The sequence below is a fragment of the Leiobunum rupestre genome, chromosome 3 (assembly GCF_980474605.1).
Source record: "Leiobunum rupestre chromosome 3, qqLeiRupe1.1.hap1, whole genome shotgun sequence".
NCBI lineage: Eukaryota > Metazoa > Arthropoda > Arachnida > Opiliones > Sclerosomatidae > Leiobunum > Leiobunum rupestre.
Genome location: NC_143386.1, coordinates 48,812,053 through 48,833,866, shown reverse-complemented (window position 1 = coordinate 48,833,866; position 21,814 = coordinate 48,812,053). Strand labels below are relative to the sequence as shown.

The 21,814-nt window shown below is 37.7% G+C and overlaps 1 protein-coding gene across 4 annotated transcripts in view; it reads right to left on the bottom strand.

Annotated features, from left to right (window-relative positions):
* The window catches only part of mtgo (miles to go), a 42,190-nt gene that overhangs the window by 4,480 nt on the left and 15,896 nt on the right, over nt 1–21,814 (bottom strand). For 3 of the 4 annotated variants that reach the window (XM_090168579.1, XM_090168580.1, XM_090168582.1), the window contains 11 exons: nt 18,275–18,528; nt 2,479–2,800; nt 1,964–2,418; nt 1,548–1,897; nt 1,418–1,477; nt 1,307–1,350; nt 1,142–1,236; nt 733–1,077; nt 447–672; nt 207–385; nt 40–145 (listed from right to left, as the gene is read on the bottom strand). In XM_090168579.1, coding sequence (XP_090024705.1) covers nt 40–145; nt 207–385; nt 447–672; nt 733–1,077; nt 1,142–1,236; nt 1,307–1,350; nt 1,418–1,477; nt 1,548–1,897; nt 1,964–2,418; nt 2,479–2,800; nt 18,275–18,528 — 2,436 coding nt within the window. The remainder of the gene's footprint in view (nt 1–39; nt 146–206; nt 386–446; nt 673–732; nt 1,078–1,141; nt 1,237–1,306; nt 1,351–1,417; nt 1,478–1,547; nt 1,898–1,963; nt 2,419–2,478; nt 2,801–18,274; nt 18,529–21,814) is intronic. The other variant, XM_090168581.1, reaches the window with a different exon arrangement.

Sequence of the window (21,814 nt, the reverse complement as noted above, 5' to 3'; positions counted from 1 at the left end):
ATAACATTAGCACCTATATTTAAAGAAATATAAACATACCCCATTTTAAATGCAGTAAGAGAGCTTTGGGTTTTCCATGTAGACGTGGTGGGGCACAGCGGCCAGGGGCAACTGGGGAAGTTGTTACGCAACTAGGCTCGGAATACTGCAACAAAATTACAGATTAAAAGTGGTTTTCACCTATTAAATGGAAAAGAGATACTTACAAGACTATGTCCTCCAATACTTGAACACATGACTCTAACCCTGTACGTTGTTCCAGGACTTAATCCATCACATTGGCACTCACATTCGGGTCCCGAGAATATAACCTCAAAACCTTTACCCTTATCAATTTCCACAATGTACTTCGTCACAGAGGATCCTCCATCATCCTTGGGAGGATCTGTAAACCTTTGAATATGAAATCACGAGAAAGACAGCCATATCGAAGAGAAAAAAATTACCCCATTCTAAGCGGAAAGAATCAAAGTGAATTTTTCCTTTTGGAGCTGGTTTTCCAGGATTACTAGGTTTGTCGGGTAAAGTGGAAAATGCCATTACTTTGCTCCAAGCACTCGCACCTTCTTCATTCAAAGCGCACAGCCTAAACTTGTACTCCGAATTCCTTCTGAGACCCGTGCAGGTATAAGCTGTTTCACGACCATTGTAAACCGGTAAAAAGCCATGCCTCTGTAACCCAAAAATTAACTTCTTAGAAAATGTATGTGGTAGATATTAGATAAAACTTACAGTGGTTTCATCCTCCATTTGTAGTGTAAAATCTTCATCAACATTGATTCTTTTTTGCCAGTCCAGAGCCAGCCTGGAGACGTAAGAATTCCTTAAAACTGGAGGCAGTGGTTGAGGAGGAACGCTACCGCTTGTTGAAAAATATACAATGTCACTGTATGCGCTGGTCCCTAAGTCATTCTTAGCTGATAATCGGAAAGCATAGCGAGTTGAAATGTTTAATTTGGGCACTTTAAATTGCTTCTGGAAACCAGAGAAGACTTCTATAAAGTGGTCCTCTTTCCCAGTACCCTTGTCATATTCCAAACAAAAACTGGTCACTTTAGAACCATTGTCAGTAGGCGCCTACAAAAGAATTATTCAGTCTTAAGTGTTGAAATTGAATTCTTGTTAATTTATCACAACTTACATTCCACTTCAACATGAGGTTAGTCTTAGTTTTTGACACTAGTTTAGGTGGTAAAGGAGCATCAGGTTCACAAGCTTCAGTTTGACAAGACACTACTATAATTTATTAACATAAAATAGATTAATATAATATTGGAATAGGCAAACGAAGTACATAAAAACTTACAAGGAGACGGAGCTCCAGTTATACTATCAATGATTGCCCTCGCACTATGAAGGAAGAAAAAACTATACAATACTTTGTTCTTAATAATAATTCCAAATTTTAAAGTCTTACAAAAAATGATATTCAGTAGCAGGCTTAAGATCTTTCACTTGAGATTCCAAATCACTACCACTAACAACGTAAAACAAATGTAACATTACTCAAACTAGAGCAACATTTACTATAACATGACGGTAATTACCTATAGGCTAATCTGGATCGGGTATCCTTATGATTAATATCCATATTAGACTTCTTATCAGACACATAAAGCTCATAGATAAAATCAGACACATCAATTCCCAGCTCTTTTAACCTGCTTCGCACATTCATTTCCATGATGGAACCACTAGCATTAATAGAGTCGTTCTCTGTTGTAGGAGCAGGAGCATCATCTTTAGGGGCAGTCAATTGAGGCCTAGACTCTTCGTTAATACTCTCCTGGGTACTCTCACTAACATTGGACTCATCAGTGGACACATTTACATTAGTTGGACCTAAATCAGGAGGTTTCCAATGGATAGTCACACTCCTTGCACTGACAAATGTTACCTGATAAAACATACTACTTATAAAGATATCTTCTGGAGGGTTGTTAGTAAATGTTTTAAGTCATACCGTAGGCACATCCATTTTGGAAAGTGCTTCCTGAATAAAAAGGAATTCTTCTTCATCTTGGCTGTGCATACTTGAATCTTCTAAGCCATCGTAGCTCTGCATGGATGACGCAGAAGATGGAGAATGCCTGGTATTGCGCAAGCCACCACCTTTTCGAGGAGCACCGGAACCATTTTTCTTAGGGGAATGATTCGGGGATAGGAAAAATGCCGTTGTGGGAGCCCCTGTCATCATTGGATGAGGAATTATTCCACCCGAGCCAACACCAGCGCCTATGTGCTGATAATGATGAGGAGGTAAAATATGAATACCATCTTTTTGATTTCTGGCTTCAAGTTTCTTTTTCAATCTGTAAAATTGTTTCTGGGCCCTTTCATCTCGAATACCTGGGGCAACGCCTGATCCCCCACCATTTGGTGACGGGTTCGAGTTGTTGGCATTCATGGTGCTTTGGGCTGAAAAGTATCGACAAATTGTCAGTTTGAAACTTAAATTATGATAATAATAATAATTACCAATTTGAAGGCTGACTGGAGAATTTGATTTTTGTGAGGGACCGTTAACGTTGTTGTTATTGACACCACCAGAACCATGATGGTGGTGGTGGTGATGGTGTATGTGGTGATGATGACCAGATACACCACTACCGGCAGAATTTCCTGTTACTTGTATATTTGAGGAAGACGTCTGGACTACGTTTTGATTAGGGGGAGGGGTTAATCCACTACTGCTACTCTGCATGTGCGGATGAAACTGAGGGTTTACGAATGGTGGTGGGTAGGCGTAAAATGGTCCTGGACCCCCTGAACCAGTAGCGTTGCTAGGCGCTGAAGGATTCTATAAAGACCAAACCAATGCAATAAAGATTCTTATTACCAGGGTTAAACAACTTTCCTTAGTACCAGCAACTCAATAAGACAATTATCAAACCCAATAAAAACCAAAAATTAAAATGTCTGCGAATAGCAAAATGGTTAAGCATCTGCTTAGTAAGGGAATGAAAACGTCAGTACAAATACAGCCACGTCACAAAAAAAAACAGGAGATCAACAACGCTTACGACGAATGTCAGTCTGTCTATCTCAACTTAGATAATAAAGATTTGAATATACGCGTTTTTCCACGTAGATGAGCAAATACGTGGACTTTCAATAGACAGGAACGTAGTATATTCAAACAATAACACTTATCAAAGTACCTTGTAATTTGCGTATGCTTAATAAACTACGTATATGGGAAATTTAGTTAATCATTTTATAAGCTCTTTAAAAACTATCTTATTTTAATCCGACACTAAATTTTAAAGAATACGGAAATAAACGAGGTTATGTTAAGAAAAAAACCTTTTTATAAATATTACACGTAAAGAATTTAATATAAATAAGGGCAAATCCGGCATACAGGATGTTAAAAACATTCTCGGATATGATGGTTGGTGGCGATTCTAATGATTGGAGAAAATTTTACATCTACAACGCGCCCCTTTCGAAATCATCAAATGGAATATGGCTTATTAAAGAGTCTTTTCTCTCTCTCTGTCTGTTTAACATTGCAGAAAAACGTGAAACCAGTGTCATTTTAACGATAGGCCTATCGTATCTTGCCCCCACTGTCAAACAATGTTAAGTTTCGCCCACTGAATCTATTTGGTTTTGTGAAAAAACGCGTTGATGCACATTTCCCCGCATCCCGAAATAAACGGAAATGGATCTCGTATTATCCCGGTGGAAAAAATACCAGTACAAAAGATGCTTTTTTGTACTATTGAAACGATTTTCGTCGTAAGTTTGATGAAATGTATAAAACCAAAAAAAGGACTTTGGAAAATAGACTTTAGTGTTCGTGTTTTCGGCCTAAGGACTAGCCACTTATTATATTGTTCTATCCCAAAATGGGACCGAAAACGAAGGTTAATACACGGCAGGTTACTAGCTATTAATCAAGAAAGGAATTCTTGCGTGACAAGAGGACAATGATCTCGAGGGTTTTTTAAGCAAGAGTTATTCCTCTCTCCTTCGACAACCCCCCCCCCGTCTTAAAAAATTCTTTTCCCCCCTCCTTGAGGCTGTTTTACCCATGGCAACAGCGAATGGTGTTGGGGAAGAATACCCGCAGGGGCTTCCCGAGGGTAGGCGCCAAATAAACAAACAACATCGCTTTAAGTCACAATTAACAATTACCAACCTCGAGGTCTGAAAGATATCCATATCACAAATTCTAAAAGTAAATTCCACCCTTATAGCGTTTCTAAACTACTGAAAAAATATAATATAAGCTCGAAGGATATATTGTTACAAACGTAGCATTTTTACTTACATTTTTAACCAATTCCTCTAGACCAAAATTGCTTTAATCAGAATCTGTAGTAGTCGAAGCCCCAAATGGGGAAATATGACCGAATACTAAAAGCTTACAGGGAAATCAACCTAAGCTAAGCCCTTAAAAGTTATATTTATTTATACTAGATGGCGCCAATTTAAACATTTTACCGATTTATTAAAAACTACTTAACACTATTATAAACAGCGTTTTTATGCATAAACAAAAATTCAACTCTGGATAAATTGAACACGAAAAATGTTTATAAAGTTTTAGTGGCTTTTAAATTATTTAAAAAAATTTACATTGACTAGGTAAAATCGGGGTATTGAAATATTATTGTAAAATGAAATAATTTTCTCCTTAATAAACTGTATCATTCTATTCTTAAGACAAAAAAACCCCTAACTAAATAACGGTTACTTAAGGGGGAATAATATAGTAAACGCCTCTTTTTCGTTCAAGCTGAACTTTTCTGTTTTAACTATTACATAATTGAATTATATATTTCTCATTAAGCTGAACCTTTCTCTAGTGCTTAAAATAATTTTGATAATTCTAATATCAATAGTTAACGAGATATAAGGTCCTAACTAAAGGGTAGTTTGGGCGCTTGCCCAACTTGTTTAGCTCCGGGGGTCCGAATTAAAACTTAATAATTTAATTACTTTTAAATTTAAAATCGTCCAAATTATTTTAATCACTAAACAAGAGGCTGTTCTACATATAAATATTAATTTTATAAGTGAAAATACAAAATTAAAAGAGTTCAGCTTGAAATAGCGCGAAAGTAGACAATGGCCACTGTAATCTTCCCCCTTAAGTTCCTTACAGTGACTCTATGAGAGTCTGGAACACGCGCGGTACATTTTGAGGATAGCTCTGTATCTTCCCCCAATCCGCCGGTTAACCCTGACCTACATACATTGACAAAACGTTTCTAATAAGTAAGTTACGTTGGAAAAGAAGGGGGGGGGGGGTAAAAGAAAAAATCCCAACTAAAACCGAAAAAAATTCCAAGTATGCAGAAGGAAAAAACGTGACGCAAATCAGTAATAACTTTAGTCGCGACGATATCGTGTGGCCCCAAAGATACCATTAAAACGACATTCCGCAACTCGACAAAAATACTAAGGTTTTTAGGGCTGTTAGATGTCGGAAAAGGACACTATTTATCTAAAGTCGAGGTGGGCTGAACCAAAAGGTCCCGCGAATTGACCCGGGAATTTTTGAGGTTCAAGCCACCCAGAAACTTAAGATAATTCGCCTACAGCCTTGAAGTTGACCATTCTCGTTTTCAATTTCATATGGTTAAAATAAGTTTATCTACATGAATTGTTGATGAAAATATTGGTCGTCTAGTAGCGCTGCCTGCGTCTGCTTTTGAGTATAAGTAATATAATGAAGTATAATAAGTATAAATGAAGTGTGACCAAAACATACGATATCGGTTAATATAATTTTAAAGGGGAGTAACATTCAGTTTTGGCTACAAAATTAACCGGTGAAACAATTACGATTGAACGTCAACTAGGACTCAGGAGCAACAAACACACAAGGAGAACGCAGCCCGTCAAAAGTCTTGCATTTTTCATTGTTTAGACGCTTTAGCTCCTGCTGCCGTCGGAAAGGGGAAATTTGGAGATTGTCTTCCCCCTTTCCGTAAAACGTTCAGCGTAAAGGCTCGTCCAATGAAATTTGTACGCAACACTGCGTTAGCGTGTTTACAAGCTAGCTGCGTACAAAATTTTCGGATTCCACGATTAATTTTTTTTTGGGTAATATTCCTGCTAATTTTAATCATTTCATGTTTTCATAGGTAAAAGTAAAAAGTGAAACTATTTTTTAATAAGAGCATACTGAGATCGTCTGTCCTCTATCGGGAAAAGGTGCCAGTGTACAATTTTCATTGGTTAGATCCTTTAGCACGTTCTGCCGTTGGAAGGGGTAAATTCGGGAATTGTCTTTCCGCCTTCCGTAAAACGTTCAGCGTAAAGGCTCATCCAATGAAATTTGTACACAACACTGCGTTAGCGTGTTTAAAAGCTAGCTGCGTTCTCCTTGCGTTTGTTGCTACTAGGTGCCAGCTAGGAGCAACAAACACAAGGAGAACGCAGCTAGCCTTTAAACACACTAACGAAGGGTTGTGTACGAATTTCATTGGACGAGCGTCACGAGCCTTTACGCTGAACGGTTTACGGGCGGGGGGAAGTCAATTTCCGAATTTTCCCCTTCCGACGGCAGCAGGCGCTAAAGCGTCTAGCCAATGAAAAACGTACGCAAGAAAATCCACGACTTTTGACGGGTTGCGTTCTCCTTGTGTGGGGTGTTGTGTTTGTTGCTCCTAGGTGCCAGGCATGAGCGCGCGAGAGAAGAGACTTCATTTTCTCTGCGATGCAAAGTTTGTTGACCAAGAAAATCCAGGACTTATCCCTTACTTTTTACGATATTATTTAAATCCCAGACTTTTTCACCAAATTGGAAATCCCTGAGTTATCCTGGATATCCAGGTTCCGCCCTGTGCCAGTGTGCTCCTCCCTATAAGAGTCAATCAAATCGTCCTGGTATATCATTGGTTCCCTAAAAGAGCTGACTGGGAAATTCTAAGGCATCGTTACTTTGAAGATCTAAAGACTAGACAGACAATGTTGAAAACTACACTATGGTACCTGCGTCTTAACTTAATTTACTTTTGACGAAGCCTGGGCTGCTCTGTAAAAGAGCTGACGGGGGAAATTCTAAAGACTAGTTACGGGTTAACAACGCAAACTTTCTAGTCCATAGCTACGATTTGATTTATATGGTCGGTGGTGACACAAACTATTAGTAGAAAATTATACATTGCTCTAGTAGGACCTGTCATACTCGTCTCTTAAGTTACTTACGCCGTGTAATAATTAGATCGTTAGTTTGGTAGCGAATACATTTGCTAGAAAGTCAGGCTACAAGCCGTCGCGAAAAGTATAGGTCAGTGACTCATAGGGTGCCATAAATACGGCTGGCAGGGTTCGTGTTCCAAAAGAACCAGACTTTTGGAGAATATACTGTATGATTGAAGCTAATATCCACCCCTACGTACCGCCACAAAGCGCCCCGCTAAATTCACCCGTACTCCTTTTCCAACCAAAGGAATGAACTTTTATTTTCTCAACAAACATTTTATATTTTTATATTTTCTTAGAAGGAAAAAAAAACCATCGATAATTTTTGGCACCTCTTCTCAGTTTTAACTCAAGGCTACAAAAATAAAGCAAAAACTCAGCCACAAAAAAAAATGTATACGTCGGTCGGTATGCCCGTAAAATGTCTGGCTGGTTTGATCGGTGAAAGATGTTTAAACGCTAAGTGCCGTAACTACTCGCGGAGTAGACGGGGGGAAAATGTTCAAAGATTACGTAAAAATCTCTGCGTGTTTTTTAAAAAGAGCGATATATTTTTACTAGGTTTTCATTTGTGAAACCTTCACCGACGATAAATTTGTTTTCCAATCTATTCCCGGATTTTTTTATCGTGTCCTACGATTAATATACTCAGACGTATACAACATATGTCTTAGAAACATGTACCTACATATACTGATTGTTTAAAACTATAACGTCGTGTGGTAAATGTTTAGCCGCAATTCCATGTATGCTTCTAGAGTCTAGAAGAATAGTTTTCTATTAAAGCAAGTTAATAATATTATATTACTAGAGAAGTAGCCTTACAAACCATTAAAATGGAACATCTACATTCGCATGCTCGAGGTGCCTTGGAGCGAATTTACAAATTCTACCAATTAAATCAACGCCAAAATTTATATTTACTTATTTAAAACCATGTTTTCCCGATTTAATAGTTTAGAAAGTTAATATTTAGAGTTGATACAATATTTTCAGATTCAAATTGCCTGACTCAAGTCCCCGATCTTTTAAAGGCCAACATTAGATAATTTTTAACTTTCTATTTTACTTTTATCAAAAGTTAATAAAATTCCTTAAACATGTTTTAGTATAAAGGTTACATTTTAACAAAAAAAAACTTTTACTGGAACGTTAAAAAATGACCAACACTTTTAAGTAACTAAATAATTATCACATTATTATTATATTTAAATATACTAAAATTACTTTCATAAAATATAAGTAAAAATTTGAATTCCCCGACTAAGTAGGCCTATTTTCAAATTTCCAGACTTTTCCCTGTTCAATCATTTGATTTATACGGTCATTAAAAATGGCGTTACGAGAATAGTGAAGTGTCATACTTTTAAAAATTATTTTACTTATGATTTAGTTCATTTCAATAGCACCTTCCGACGAGAGATTAGACGACGTAGTTTCGCGGATGGGGCAAAATTAGTCGCTGACCATTCGGAAATTTCTGAGCCTTTTTTAAATATATCTATTTTGTAGCTTGTAGGACGAGATTTGCTAGCCCAATGTTTTGTCTTTAGCATTCTCCGAAGGAATATTTTGGCACAAAAAAGTGTCGCGTCGAAGGATGAAATTTTCGCTCCATCATTTCTGGTTTCTCGGGGATAAGCATCCGCGAGCCTAGACAAATATTTAGTATAAAACGTTTTTGGCATCGAAGAAGGGCACGTTACATTACAGACTTCTATCCCGATTTTATTTTCAAGGAGTAGGCAAAATTTATCATATATGTTTGGCTTTCGGTTGTGTTTTTTCAATGGAAGGTTCCGACTAAAACCGATTTAAAAAATTTTAGTACAAACCTTAGGGGTGTGCAAAATATTTGGTTAGACCAGCGGTTCCCATAAGGTGTTCCGCGGAACCCTGGGGTTCCGTTAAAGGGTCACAGGGGTTCCGAGAATTCGCAGCGTGGCCATCTTTGTTTGTGTCAAGAGTTTAAGATGAGTAAAAAAATGAGTTGGGGTTCCGCCAGAATTAGGTGGAAAATTTAGGGTTCCATAGCAAAACAAAATTGGGAACCGCTGGGTTAGACCAAATAATTCGATCGAATACTGAATCGAATAGCACTTGGGAAAGTTCGCGAATATTCGTTTTTCTTGATCAAATAGTCGAATATTCGAAAAGATAGGAAAACAGTATTTGGTATTTTCAAATAGTTTGCAAACTGATCGAATAACCGCGGGTCTTTTTGTCGAGTTTCAAGGCCATCAGAGGAGAACGCTGCGAAATTTCCGAACTAGTGCTTATTTCTGGCACCTCTCTTTAAGCCACAGCGGCAAGGACCATATAAAGAGTAGCTTGCACGTCCATTATTCATACAGTGTATTAAAACTTCAGTCAGGGTTGGCAAAGCGGATACACGGCCAACTTTGATGTCTCGCTAATCTTTCGCGCTACAGCGGCCATCTCATTCGTTGACGTTTCTGCGTTAACCTATGAGCAAAAGATGTGTATGACGTCAGCGCCCCTAGCGGATTATTATTTTTAGTATAGTTTTTACATTGAGGACAATATAACAACCGAGCGTGGCGCTGACCTCCTACACATTATAGTACAGTTTATAGGGGGGAAATCCTTGCTCGCGGAATTTCGACGAATGTGTTGGCCGCTGTAGCGCGAACAGCGCGTGATCAAAGTTGGCCGTGGCGGATACCAGTTAAATTAATCCACCCGGTTAAAACCGGTTTAATCCACTTAAAAAATCCCGATTTTACTCAAATTTCGGCCACTTCATCCAACAATTTCCCGGACAAATCTTTTCTATTCGGTGGCTTATACCCTGGGCGCAATTGCTTTATCATTTCAGTAAAATATAAACTGTCAGCGACGTTAAAAGCAATGTTGTTACTAAAAAAAATTAGCTATTGATCTATCAAGACATTTTTAATGCAGGCGAGGTTTTAACACAATATTCTGTAATTCGGGAGAATTGTGGAGGCTCTTTTTCTTCTAGGCTAGCCTGACTAGAAGACAGATGCTGAAGGTCCAGGCCTCTCCAGATCCAAATTTATTATATCCATAGAGTCAGTATTATGTTGTTGAACAAGTTCAGTATAATGCCTGACTCTCTCTGCCCTTGCACTTATTTCACTTCCACAATGTTTACACTTAACTTTAAATGTCCCATTTTCACCGACAACTTTATCTACTTCCATCCAAACAGGATCCGACTTTCTTCCACCGAAATTATTCGATGATTTAGGCAATATGATGTCACTGGCATACTAATAAAATACTGAGAACTAAAATCTCTGAAAGAGCATTAGTGAGCTAAGCCTAATTTCAACTAAGTCTAAAGGCTGGTTTACACTAGGGCAAAAACGCCACGACGGTGACAGTCGACCCAAAAATATTGCAATAGGCCTAACGGGAAATTTTCGCGTCCAGCCTTATAAGTGTAAAACGAGCGCGAAAATTCCCGAAACGTTCTCTAAGGCCAAAGATAATTTAAACTCGTACCTTAGATTCGAATACTGAGAGCTTTCCCATTGACGGTTTTGTTACGAAGCGTTTACCCTTTTCCGGCACGTGACCTCAGAAAAATCGGGCTCCATCGGTTGCGGTAAGGCGCAAACCATGGAGCGAATTTTTTCTGAGGAGCTCTCCAAAGGGCTTGGCTCTCTACCTTTCTGGTAGGGTGCCGGCTGGAGTTGCTACAGCATCCACTCTTAATCCCACTGCTGTGTGCGAAGTGGCGCGTTGGTCGGCCCATTGCTGCACCTTCTGCTGGGTTGAGCGGCTTGCGTCGAGGGTGCGACCATCAGTAGTAGGGTTCTGCTACCCATGCTGGTTTTGTCACCTGTCCGGGCGTGTGGTTTCAATCTTACCGGTACACCGGGCTATAAATCTGATGCATGAGTTCCAGCGGGAAGTGGGTAAACGCTATCAGCAACGCGCGAGAGAGTGATTTCGAACCAAGGGTACGAGTTTAAATTATCTTTGCTCAGGCGGTCTAGAGATAGGAACTATAAGCAGACGACGATTCACTAGTTTTACGTGCTTAAAAGGGCTAGAAATAAGTTAAAAAACGCATCTATTATTTTTGGAAAAATCCGGATTAATCTTTAATCTTTTAACCAGCAAAAAAAACCAGAGGATTTAAAATCCGGTTTTTTGCCAACCCTGAATCTTCTTAGCGAAAGGCAGAAGCTGTTCTAGATTATTGGCGTGTTCTTTGTTATGGAATTTTCTAGAATAGCAAAGTAAAACTAAAACGTTAACCAAGTTCAAAACAAAACCAATAACTGGGACAAAGGTTGAAGTAAGTAACTTTTTGGATTTTTCGGTTTTGAATTTTTGAGTTCACTAAATTCTTGGTTTAAAATTATTATAAATTAAATTAAATATTTTTTATTTGTAATAAAAGATCTGCTCCTTCGTGTTTTAACATATATTTAAAAACTCGAGATTTTAATGAAGTGTTTGCAAAGCATGAAAAATATAGCAGATCCTTTGATTTTAATTGTAGTTAGTAGTAATTAAAAAATAGAAGTCGCTAGCTGCCCCTGGGGTAGTTAAAATTTAAAAATGTGTATTTTAAATTTTGTTTGTAAAAGTTTTCTTTGAAAAAGTTAAGTATTATAGTTTAAATTTATTAAATAAAATAAAATATAAATTATTCATTTGGTTTAGTATTTTACTATTGCAAGTAAAATGAACAGTGATTTCAATTACTTTATTTTTTTTGACAAATATGCAAATTATTTCGTTATTTCAAAACCAAATACGTCGAATTATTTGATATTCGAAATACTATTTGATCAGTTAACTGGCTTAAAATTTTGCTCTAAAAATATTCGACCAAATTATTTGACGTTATAAATATTCTATTTGGTATTTGACGTGCCTTGAAAAAATTTGATATTCGGTTCGATCCCCAAAAAAAAGGTATTTGCAGTACTAGGGGTGTGCGAGTACTCGATCATCATCGAGTACCCGACGTTTTTTGAGGTCGAGTACTCGAAACTCGAACTCGAATAAGAAAATTTAAATACTCGTCGATTATCGAGTAGTAAAAATTTGCCTTATTCGAGTACTCGACTACTCGAATAAGCCGCTTGCTAAACTCGTCGAGTTATTTCCCCGTCGATAATATTCAGCCCGTTGTGTAATCGTCTAAAAAACGCCACACTCCCCCTCTAAAAGAGCCTCTTTCTCTTCGTCTAGCCCTTTTCTCCACCGATGAAGCGTTTTATTTTATCTTCAACGCGCGGCTGCGCAGTACACAGCTATGATATAAATAAATGCCACCGTTACCTGGTACTCTTAGGCATACGGTACGACGGCTAGCTTTGAATTGGTAGTAGTAACAAGTAAGGCGGACTTCCTGTACTTCTAGAACTTTCTCTGAAGTTTCGGTTTCGAATCGAGCTTCACTTAGGCGGTTTTTCACGACTCTGACGGCGGCGTTTTTCGGGTGTTAGGCTTAACGTATTCTTTTAACAATTAAAAACCGTACGGAACTATGTTAAAGCTAAGTAGAAGAATAATATAGTTAAGTTAATTTAGATTTTAAAGTTATTAAAATTAATTAAAATTTTTAATTAGCTACTGGTTTTTCTTTAATCGACAACCCCGGGTGATTTTTCAAACTACTCGAGTACCCGAACGAGTTTTCTTAAATACTCGATACTCGAATAAGGAAAAATTTTAGCTTAATCGAGTACTCGAGTACCCGACTCGACCAAAATATTACCCGACTCGACTACTCGCCAAAACTTGTCGAGTACTCGATACCCGACTCGATCACCAAAAACCACTACTCGCACATCCCTAATTTGCACACCTCTATCTATTTTAAACGAAACATCTTCATTGATAAAATTATTTCAAATTTTTTTAATACTTAATAAACGATTTCTAACAAAAAAAATAGAGATGTACTTTCTTTTGTTTTTAAAAGGGTACATTCGTTGCCGCTAAAATAATAATAATTCTGCGCTAATTTATATAGAAATTTTTTCGGTCCAATTACAGGGTTGCCACAAAATTTTCAGATTCAAATTCCCTGACTATTCCCTGTTTTCCCTGACCATTTTAAGAAATTTGCCCTGAATTATTCAGGTCAAATTTTTCTTATATATTTTACTTTTATCAGAAGTTAATAAATTTAGATGAACTTATATTACAGTAAAAAGGTTATTGCAATGTTGAAAAAATTAGCCAAACATTCAAGGAAATAAATGATAATCGTGGAATTTGTCTTAGATCTAGAGTTAAATTACCTTCAAAAAGTGCCCAGATAAAATTGAATTCCCTGACTTTTCCCTGAATTTTTACCAATTCTTAAAATTCCCTGACATTTCCCTGACTTTTTAGGCCCTATTTCAAATTCCCTGACTTTTCCCTGATTTCCCTGACGTGTGGCAACCCTGAATTAGATTGTTTTTGTAGTAACTATATAGTACGTAGATAAAGTAGTAGCACTCCGTAGCTTTAGCCATGGCAGCCATTTTGGTAGCTAATTTTTTATCTATAAGAAAAAACATGGGTGACGTACTAGCACGTCAAAGTGCCATTGTTGCCATTACTCTATTTTTAATCCTCTTCTTACACACAATCCTCTGGGATATAACCTCAGGTATTCGGTGTGGAATGCCAACGTTTGCAGCTCTGACCCATGGACGTCCATGTCTGACCGCTCTTGCCTTTGGCTTTAAAAATGTTTGGCGCCACTGTTATTTATTTATAAAAATTGAATGGGTCTTCCATAAAGATTGCTTTGCAGGTTATATTCCTTTTAAGTGAGATTTCTGGCCACTTCGCGGGACCCCACAACCCGCGTACGCACTATTGCGATATTTGAATTTCGTACCAATTGATACAGGCGCCATTTAACTCGTTCGCGTTTCGCTACCTTATTCCCCAAACCAGACAAATCTAAAAATTAAAATTTATCTCGGGTTTAATAAGTTAATGTAGAAGATTTGGAAATTTGTTCAAATTTAAAATATAGTTAATACATGGTGTGTACTTAAATGTCCGTGACATCTTGTTTAAATAAGTGACATCGTTGTTAAAATTCTGGTTAGAGTCATAATTAGAAAATATTTACGTCCAAAGCTATGGAGTTATTACCTTAGACCTAGAAACACAGGGACGTCGCGCGGTAGATATTTCGCGCCCGAAGCTTCGTTGCGGCTGCCTATTTCCTATTTTTCTCGCGCTGTGTCGCTAGTAGCGAAGGTGAGTCAATTTTTATTGGCGATTTGAGTCACGTGCACAGCCCTACAATCTGTCAGAACGTGGCCTGCCACAGCGTGGCTCCAAAAAAACGAAATTTCTGGTATGTTTTTTAATAATTGTGTCCTGAAAATATTAAAAAAATATAAAATAATTTAAAAACATGTAACTCTTAGCTGATTTTTTTTTCAAGTTCTTTAAAAAACGTTATTTTTATCTCTCATGGATGGCGCCTATTGACTATCTGTATCACCTAACCCCCCTCTCCCTACCGCAGCCGCAACAAAGCCCCGCCGAAAAATAAAGCGTTGGGTATGCTATGAGCGAGACGTCCCTGTGTTTCTTGGTCTAAGGTGTTACTACTCTATTAGTAGCTTGCACGTGGTTATGGTCCGCGTTCGTTGCTACGGTAACTCGTTTAGGTCGGCCATGACATTAAGACGCCTATGGTGGTCACGTGATTATTTCGCATGATCGCGCGGTGTTTTGAAATGATGTCATGGAAGCGTTTAGCTACGAAAGAGAAGATTCTATAATTTCTATAACAGAAATATATCAAACTCTTACACTCGATAAATATTTATCAGGGTTGCCACAAACATTTTAGATTCAAATTCCCTGACCATTTTAAGAGATTTTCCGACTTTTTAAGGCCAAATTTTTTATTTATCTTTTACTATTATCAGAAGTTAATCGTAGGGAGCTTTTGGCTGGCGTGGCATGAAGGGCTTGCCATCACCCTCCTACGCATTGTAACCCGGCCACCAGAATTAATGGCTTTAGGTCTAAGCTAATTATAATTATTATTATTATTATATTTCAGTAAAAAGGTTATTGCAATTTTGAAGAAATAGCCAAACTTTCAAGGAAATAAATAATAAACACAGAATTTGTCATGGATCTAGGGTAAAATTACCTTAAAAAGTGTCAAGTAGTGTTGTTAATTTTCCAGAAAATTTTCCCCAAATCAGAATTATAAAAAATTTAAAATAATTACTTCAAGGGTTTTTAATGTTTTTAACTTTTATCGATATAAAATGTCTAATAACAAAACATTAAGTGTTACATTTTTAATCAGTTCAAACTAGTCTAGAGGTTTAGTTTTACTTATAGTTTCGAAAAAATGAGGCGAAAATTCAGCTTTACTTAAATTTGCAAACAATATATTAGACTAATCATGGAATGAAATTTTGTTTCGAAAAAATACGGACTTTTTCCGGAAAAACGGCCTCTTGTCATTTTCCGACTTACAACACTACAAGATTAAATTGAATTCCCAGACTTTTTACAAATTCTTAAAATTCCCTGCCTATATTTAATTTTCCTAATTTTTTCCTGACGTGTGGCAACCCTGTTTATTTACTTCTGATTCTACTGACAACCAAACTGAACTCTCAACAATGAAGCGGATGAAATAACTCAATTTACATAATTAAGGCGAAAGAGGGAAATGCAGACTTTTTGAAGTACGGGCGTGCGATGGAGGGGAAAAAGCGGCGTAGGAAAATTTGAGATTATTTGCCACGAAATATATTGTTCGAAATAATAGAAAGGTATTCCAAATGCTCGTAAAAAGAGTTCCAGAAATACATTCTCGGTAACGCGCGACGGGGAAATCCCAACAGAGATCCGGTGTAGAAATTTCAAAAACCAGCGGCTGTGGTTGGTCCCTGGGTTCGCGATACATTTTTTTGCAAAATAAAGAATAACGTTTACGTTTGTGAATGACACGAAAGACTAAATGTTTTTAGCGTACAACAGAGCCGATATACAACAGGAAATATCCGTTAATTTTTTCGTTAAAAAATAGAATGTTCAATTTGTACGGCTGTTTTCTAAAAATCAGGGCTCCCGCGATTTTTAAAAAAAATATTATAGGAAATTTCATAGAATATAGGAATTTTTAGGAAAAATTTTAGCCAAAAAATAGGAATTTATAGGAACATTTTAGCCAAAAAAATAGGAATTTATAGGAGCATATAGGAATTGATAGGAGCTCTGGGAGCCCAACCTTTGATGTTTTCGGGAACACCGGATCTAAGCCAGAGCTAAGCTCTATTTAGAATGCAAATTTTTCCCAAACGTTAAGGCTGTTTTCTAATACATAATTTTTAAAATTATAGGAATTTCTGGATATAGCTATAGAAAAACTATAAAATTTCTAAAAAATAGGAATTTATAGGAGCACATTGAAATTATAGGAACTCTGGGAGCCCTGAAACATTTTTTTGGTAATAATTTTGAGGTACCAGTACATACGCAAGAGCTCTTTACACCCTCCCCCATCCCAGCTCGTAAAATGCGCCATTAAGTTGTTTACACGCTTAAATTGAATTTTTAAGATTGCTTGTTTTGAAAAACGGCATTTAAAAAAACATCGGTATTTAAAAAAGTTAATTTCTTTCTGATGTATATTAAATCACGGAGAAAATGAAGGTAGGTCTTAAAGGGAATATACCTCTAGCGCTGCTAAGCGGTTTGTTTCGGGGGTATACCCGGGTATTCCTAGAAATTGTTGGGCGTGAAAGACGCGTCGGTGTTCATATTCCCTTTAAGCAATTTAATAAGTCATCGTAATATGCCATCTGGAGAATGGAGGCGTAAATGGGGTTAAAATATGGTCTTTTTCGGTAGAAACAGCGAAACTAGGAGAATGAAGCTTTGACGTCATAACGCCACTCGCGTGGGGGAAGAAACGGTTTATTATCGGCCCCCGTTCAACTGGAATAACGTCGAGGAGCTAAAATAGGCGAAACTATAAAGTAAATTTTTCTCTTAACCAACTTGTTAATATGGCCCTGGGAAATCAAACACGTGACTACCATTTCACAGCCAACTTCGATTCGGTAACTCCTGTTCGTAGTTGGCCATGCGACGGTAATGAAAAAATTATTCCTTCCAAATACACAAAATACTGCAGACAACTAATTAACTTACGCCTTTCTTTTACAAAATGGTTTAAATAATAATTATAAATAGGTATTTTAGATTAATCGTTCAAAATTTAAACAGCCATTAGCAAAATAAAATGAATAATAGTTCGTATTTCTTAGGATAGATGGCACTGCAGTTCTCCACAAAGTCACGTGACTACCATCTTTTCAGCCCCCCTGGACTTTATAGTTTCGTCTATTGTCTTACGATTCCTTACCTTTCCTCCGTAAATAAGCCATTTGAAAACGGTATAACCTAGGAGCAACAAACACAAGGAGAACGCAGCTAGTCATTAAAGACGGTAACGTAGAGTGTTGTGTACAAATTTCATTGGACGAGCCTTTACGCTGCAAAATTTACGGGCAGGGGGGAAGACAGTTTCCGAATTTTCCTGTTCCGACCGCAGCAGGCGCTAAAGCGTCTAACCACGGCAAACTTAGATCAGGCGCTGTTCGTGCTTCAGCGGCCAACTCAATGTTACTTTATTAATATTTTGTCCAAGGTAATTTCGTTAAAATGACGATACAATTTTAATGTGAATAAGTCGTCGCCGTTAAAACAAAACCACGTATCTTTTCGGTGGCCTTTTTGAGAAAAATGGATTTTTAATTTGGCAGGGACTTGTGGAATCGCGTGTTAGGTTTTATATATGAAGGAAAATTTCAAAGAATAGAAGTTTGAAAAACTAATAAAGTTGAAGGGGCAGATAATATTCTTTGAGGCGGAATGGATTAAATTGAGGGGACAGGGGGGGCAATGAAAATTTCATTTATATTTGAGGGGGCATCGCTCACGAATGCCCCCCCCCACCCATGGCTACGGGCCTGGTCGTGGTCTAACCAATGAAAAATGTACGTGAGAAAATGCGCGACTTTGACGAGTTGCGTTCTCCTCGCACGCTGCGTTGGTTGCTCCTAGGTAAAACCGAATAATCCTTAAGATAGAGAACGTAAACACTTACGAAGTTGGGATTGGGTGTCTGCGACTGGGGCGGGGCAGCGTTGTGGTGGGAAGGCGGTGGTTGTTGCGGTGGTCCTTGCGGGTGGTGCAAATGCATGGGCGGAAGAGCGAGCCCCAACTGGGGCGAGAGAATGATTTGTCGCAAGGTGCCATTCTCGTCCACCAGTTGCTGGACGATGTGACCAGGAGGTACTTGGACCGGCATCGGAACCGGAGGCGTCGAGTTGTTCGACACCATACGCACCGTCGCGGGACCTGCAATTCGAGACAAAGATACGTTATCATTCGAAACTTAGCGCTTTGCATTTTAAAGTCGTTAAACAATAAGACGCGGAAACTGGGTTAAACTACGCTCGCTCGGAACAACTATGAATTAGCCGAGGTTTTGAAACGCTTTATTCTAGGAAGTTACGGAAATAGGCCAAAGCGCAGTCTGTGTGGCGCTCGTTGAATTTCGTATCCGCGCAATTTCTCGCGTCACATACGCGCGATCAGAAGTTGATAATATACCTCTTACGAGATGTAACCATTTAGGTCATTTCCCTGCAAATTTACCAATTTCATTACAGCAATGTAAAATCTAAAAACTACACTTCGTTGGTAAAAGTAATTGTATTATACACACCTAATCGAAAAATGTTGGAGGTTAATTAGATATACACTGGTAGACTTTCTAAAACTACTACACGAGGAAAAATACCATTTTAAAGTAAATAAGTATAATCAAATTTCAGAACGTCTAACTTAGAAATTAGTAAACGTTAATTTTCAGGTCGGAAATTCCCGGTGGAAGACTTCCTCTTACGGCCTAAATACATACTTCTGAGATTATGCAAATAGTGCGCTTAGTAATGCCAATTCAGAACAAACGAAATTACAAATAGTAATCAAGTTTAAGGGGGAAGAATACAGTAAAAGCCTCTTTTTCGTTCAAGCTGAACGTTTCTGTTTTAACAATTACATAAGTGAATTATATTTTTATGATTAGGCTAAACCTTCCTCTAGTGCTTAAAATAATTTTGATAATTCTAATATCAATAGTTAACGATACATAAGGTCCTAACTAAAGGGTAGTTTGGGCGCTTGTCCAACTTGTTTAGCTCCGGGGGTCCGAATTAAAACGTAATAACTTAATTACTTTTAAATTTAAAATTGTAAAAATTATTTTAGTCACTAAACTACACTTAAATATTAATTTTATAAGTTAAAATACAAAATTAAAAGAGTTCAGCTTGAATTAGCGCGAAAGTAGACAATGGCCACTGTAGTCTTCCCCCTTAAGCTTTAAATTGTTAGTTTACATTTATTAATAAACTTGACAACAAAAACCTAGAAAATGTTTGAAAATCAATAAATCCAAAAAGATTTTTAAATAAAAACAAAACAACAATGTCGGCGTCTACTGGCGGCGAAAGTTCCATCTCAGACGTCCATTGTCGCCATTATAATTGAAGCAATTTTTGAACGTCCCCATTTTGAAAACAGAACGTTATTATACTAATTGAAAGTCTAAAATAAACAAGTCGGCCAAGGCCGTAATATTAGTTCCACATGGATGAATTAATTAATTATTCTCTAAGCCTTGGCACGTGTTAAAAGGCTTAAGCATAACGTTAGACGTAAGCTTCTTTATCTGTATTGTAAGTTTGAGCTCCGTATCTCAAATCCAATAGGAACTACGAAGAAAATTCGCATACGGTCACTAACCCTTGGCGTGGGTTAAAAGAGTTAAACATAGGGTCAAACTTCAGCCTCTTAACTGTATTAAAAGTTTGAGCCCCGTATCTCAAATCCAGTCCAAACTGCGAAGAAAATTCGTGTAGGATCTATAAGCCTTGGCGCGTGTTAATATGGTTAAGCATAGTGCCAAACGTAACCACCTTTACCTATACTTCAAATCCAACGAAGATTATAAATTTTTCTCTAAGCCTTGGCATAAGGGTTAAGCATAGCGTCAGACGTAAGCTTCGTTATCTGTATTCCAAGTTTGGGTTCAGTATCTCAAATCCACTAGGAACTACTCTATTAATAACGCTATAGCGTTAAAATTGGGCCAAAACAAGCTAAGCCTTGGTTAAATTAAAATTAAGTCTTGTAAAATATCCGCAATACCCATCCTAATAACTACATCCAGTTTCAAAGTTATACCTCAAATCGCACGCGAATAGCGATAAAATTAGGCCAAAACAAGCTAAGCCTTGGTTAAATTAAAATTAAGTCTGGTAAAATATCCGCAATACCCATCCTAATAACGACATCAAGTTTCGAAGTTATACCTCAAATCACACGCGAATAGCGTTAAAATTAGACCAAAGCATGATAAGCCTTGGTTAAATTAAAATTAAGTCTGGTTAATAATCCGCAATACCCATCCTAATAACGACATCAAGTTTCAAATTTATACCTAAAATCGCACGCGAATAGCGTTGGCCATACACGGCTTCGGTAAGTGAGTGTCACACTTATTTGTTACTTCTGGCCATACACGGCTTCGATAAGTGAGTGTCACACTTATTTGTTACTTCTAGCCATACGCGGCTTCGATAAGTAAGTGTCACACTTACTTGTTACTTCTGGCCATACGCGGCTTCGATAAGTAAGAGTCACACTTATTTGTTACTTCTGGCCATACGCGGCTTCGATAAGTAAGTGTCACACTTAAGGGTTACTTCTGGCCATACGCGGCTTCGATAAGTAAGTGTCACACTTATTTGTTACTTCTGCCCATACGCGGCTTCGATAAGCAAGTATCACACTTATTTGTTTCTTCTGGCCATACGCGGCTTCGATACGTAAATCACGCACTCTGCGTAAGGCAAAAACGAACGTCAGCGGGAATGTGGTTTATGCGGCGCCCAAGGGCCCCTAATTTTTCTAGGGCACCGAAACCTGGCAAACCATTAGAGCTAAAGTAAATACGTAATGTAAAAAAGAAATTAAATTTTTAAGTCACTCAGTTGGGTAATAATCAGCGTGCGTAAATCAACGCCCACAATCGGAAAAGGGGGGCTTTTGCGCCCGCTGTTTCCACGACAGAGCTGAAACGTGCACACATTGTAGAGGTATAGCGGTTATATAGATTAAAAATTAAACGGAATTTAAAAGTCAATCGTATCAAAAATTGTAAGACTGCGTATTTTGTTTTGGAATGCCTAAGGGGGGTCGGATAGAAGGGGCTGGCAAAGCGCCGCTAACTAAATTTAACCCGTGAAACTTGGTTGTGCAGATAGTGGCAACTATATTAAGCATTCTTAGAGGTTACGTCACCCCGTTCAAAAGATATGGAAGATGTTGCAAATGTGGACGACGACGACGACGCCGACACTTCACAACATTCTAACGAAAACAATAGTCCCACTCTCTATATATATATATATATATATATATAGAGAGAGAGAGAGAGAGAGAGAGAGAGAGAGAGAGTGGGACTAAAAACGGCCGTAAAAACAAACCAGCCTCGACCGAAAATTAACCAATTATGCAAAACATGAAATTAAATTTCCGAAAAGTACGGATAAATATCATCGCGCGAAAGAAATAA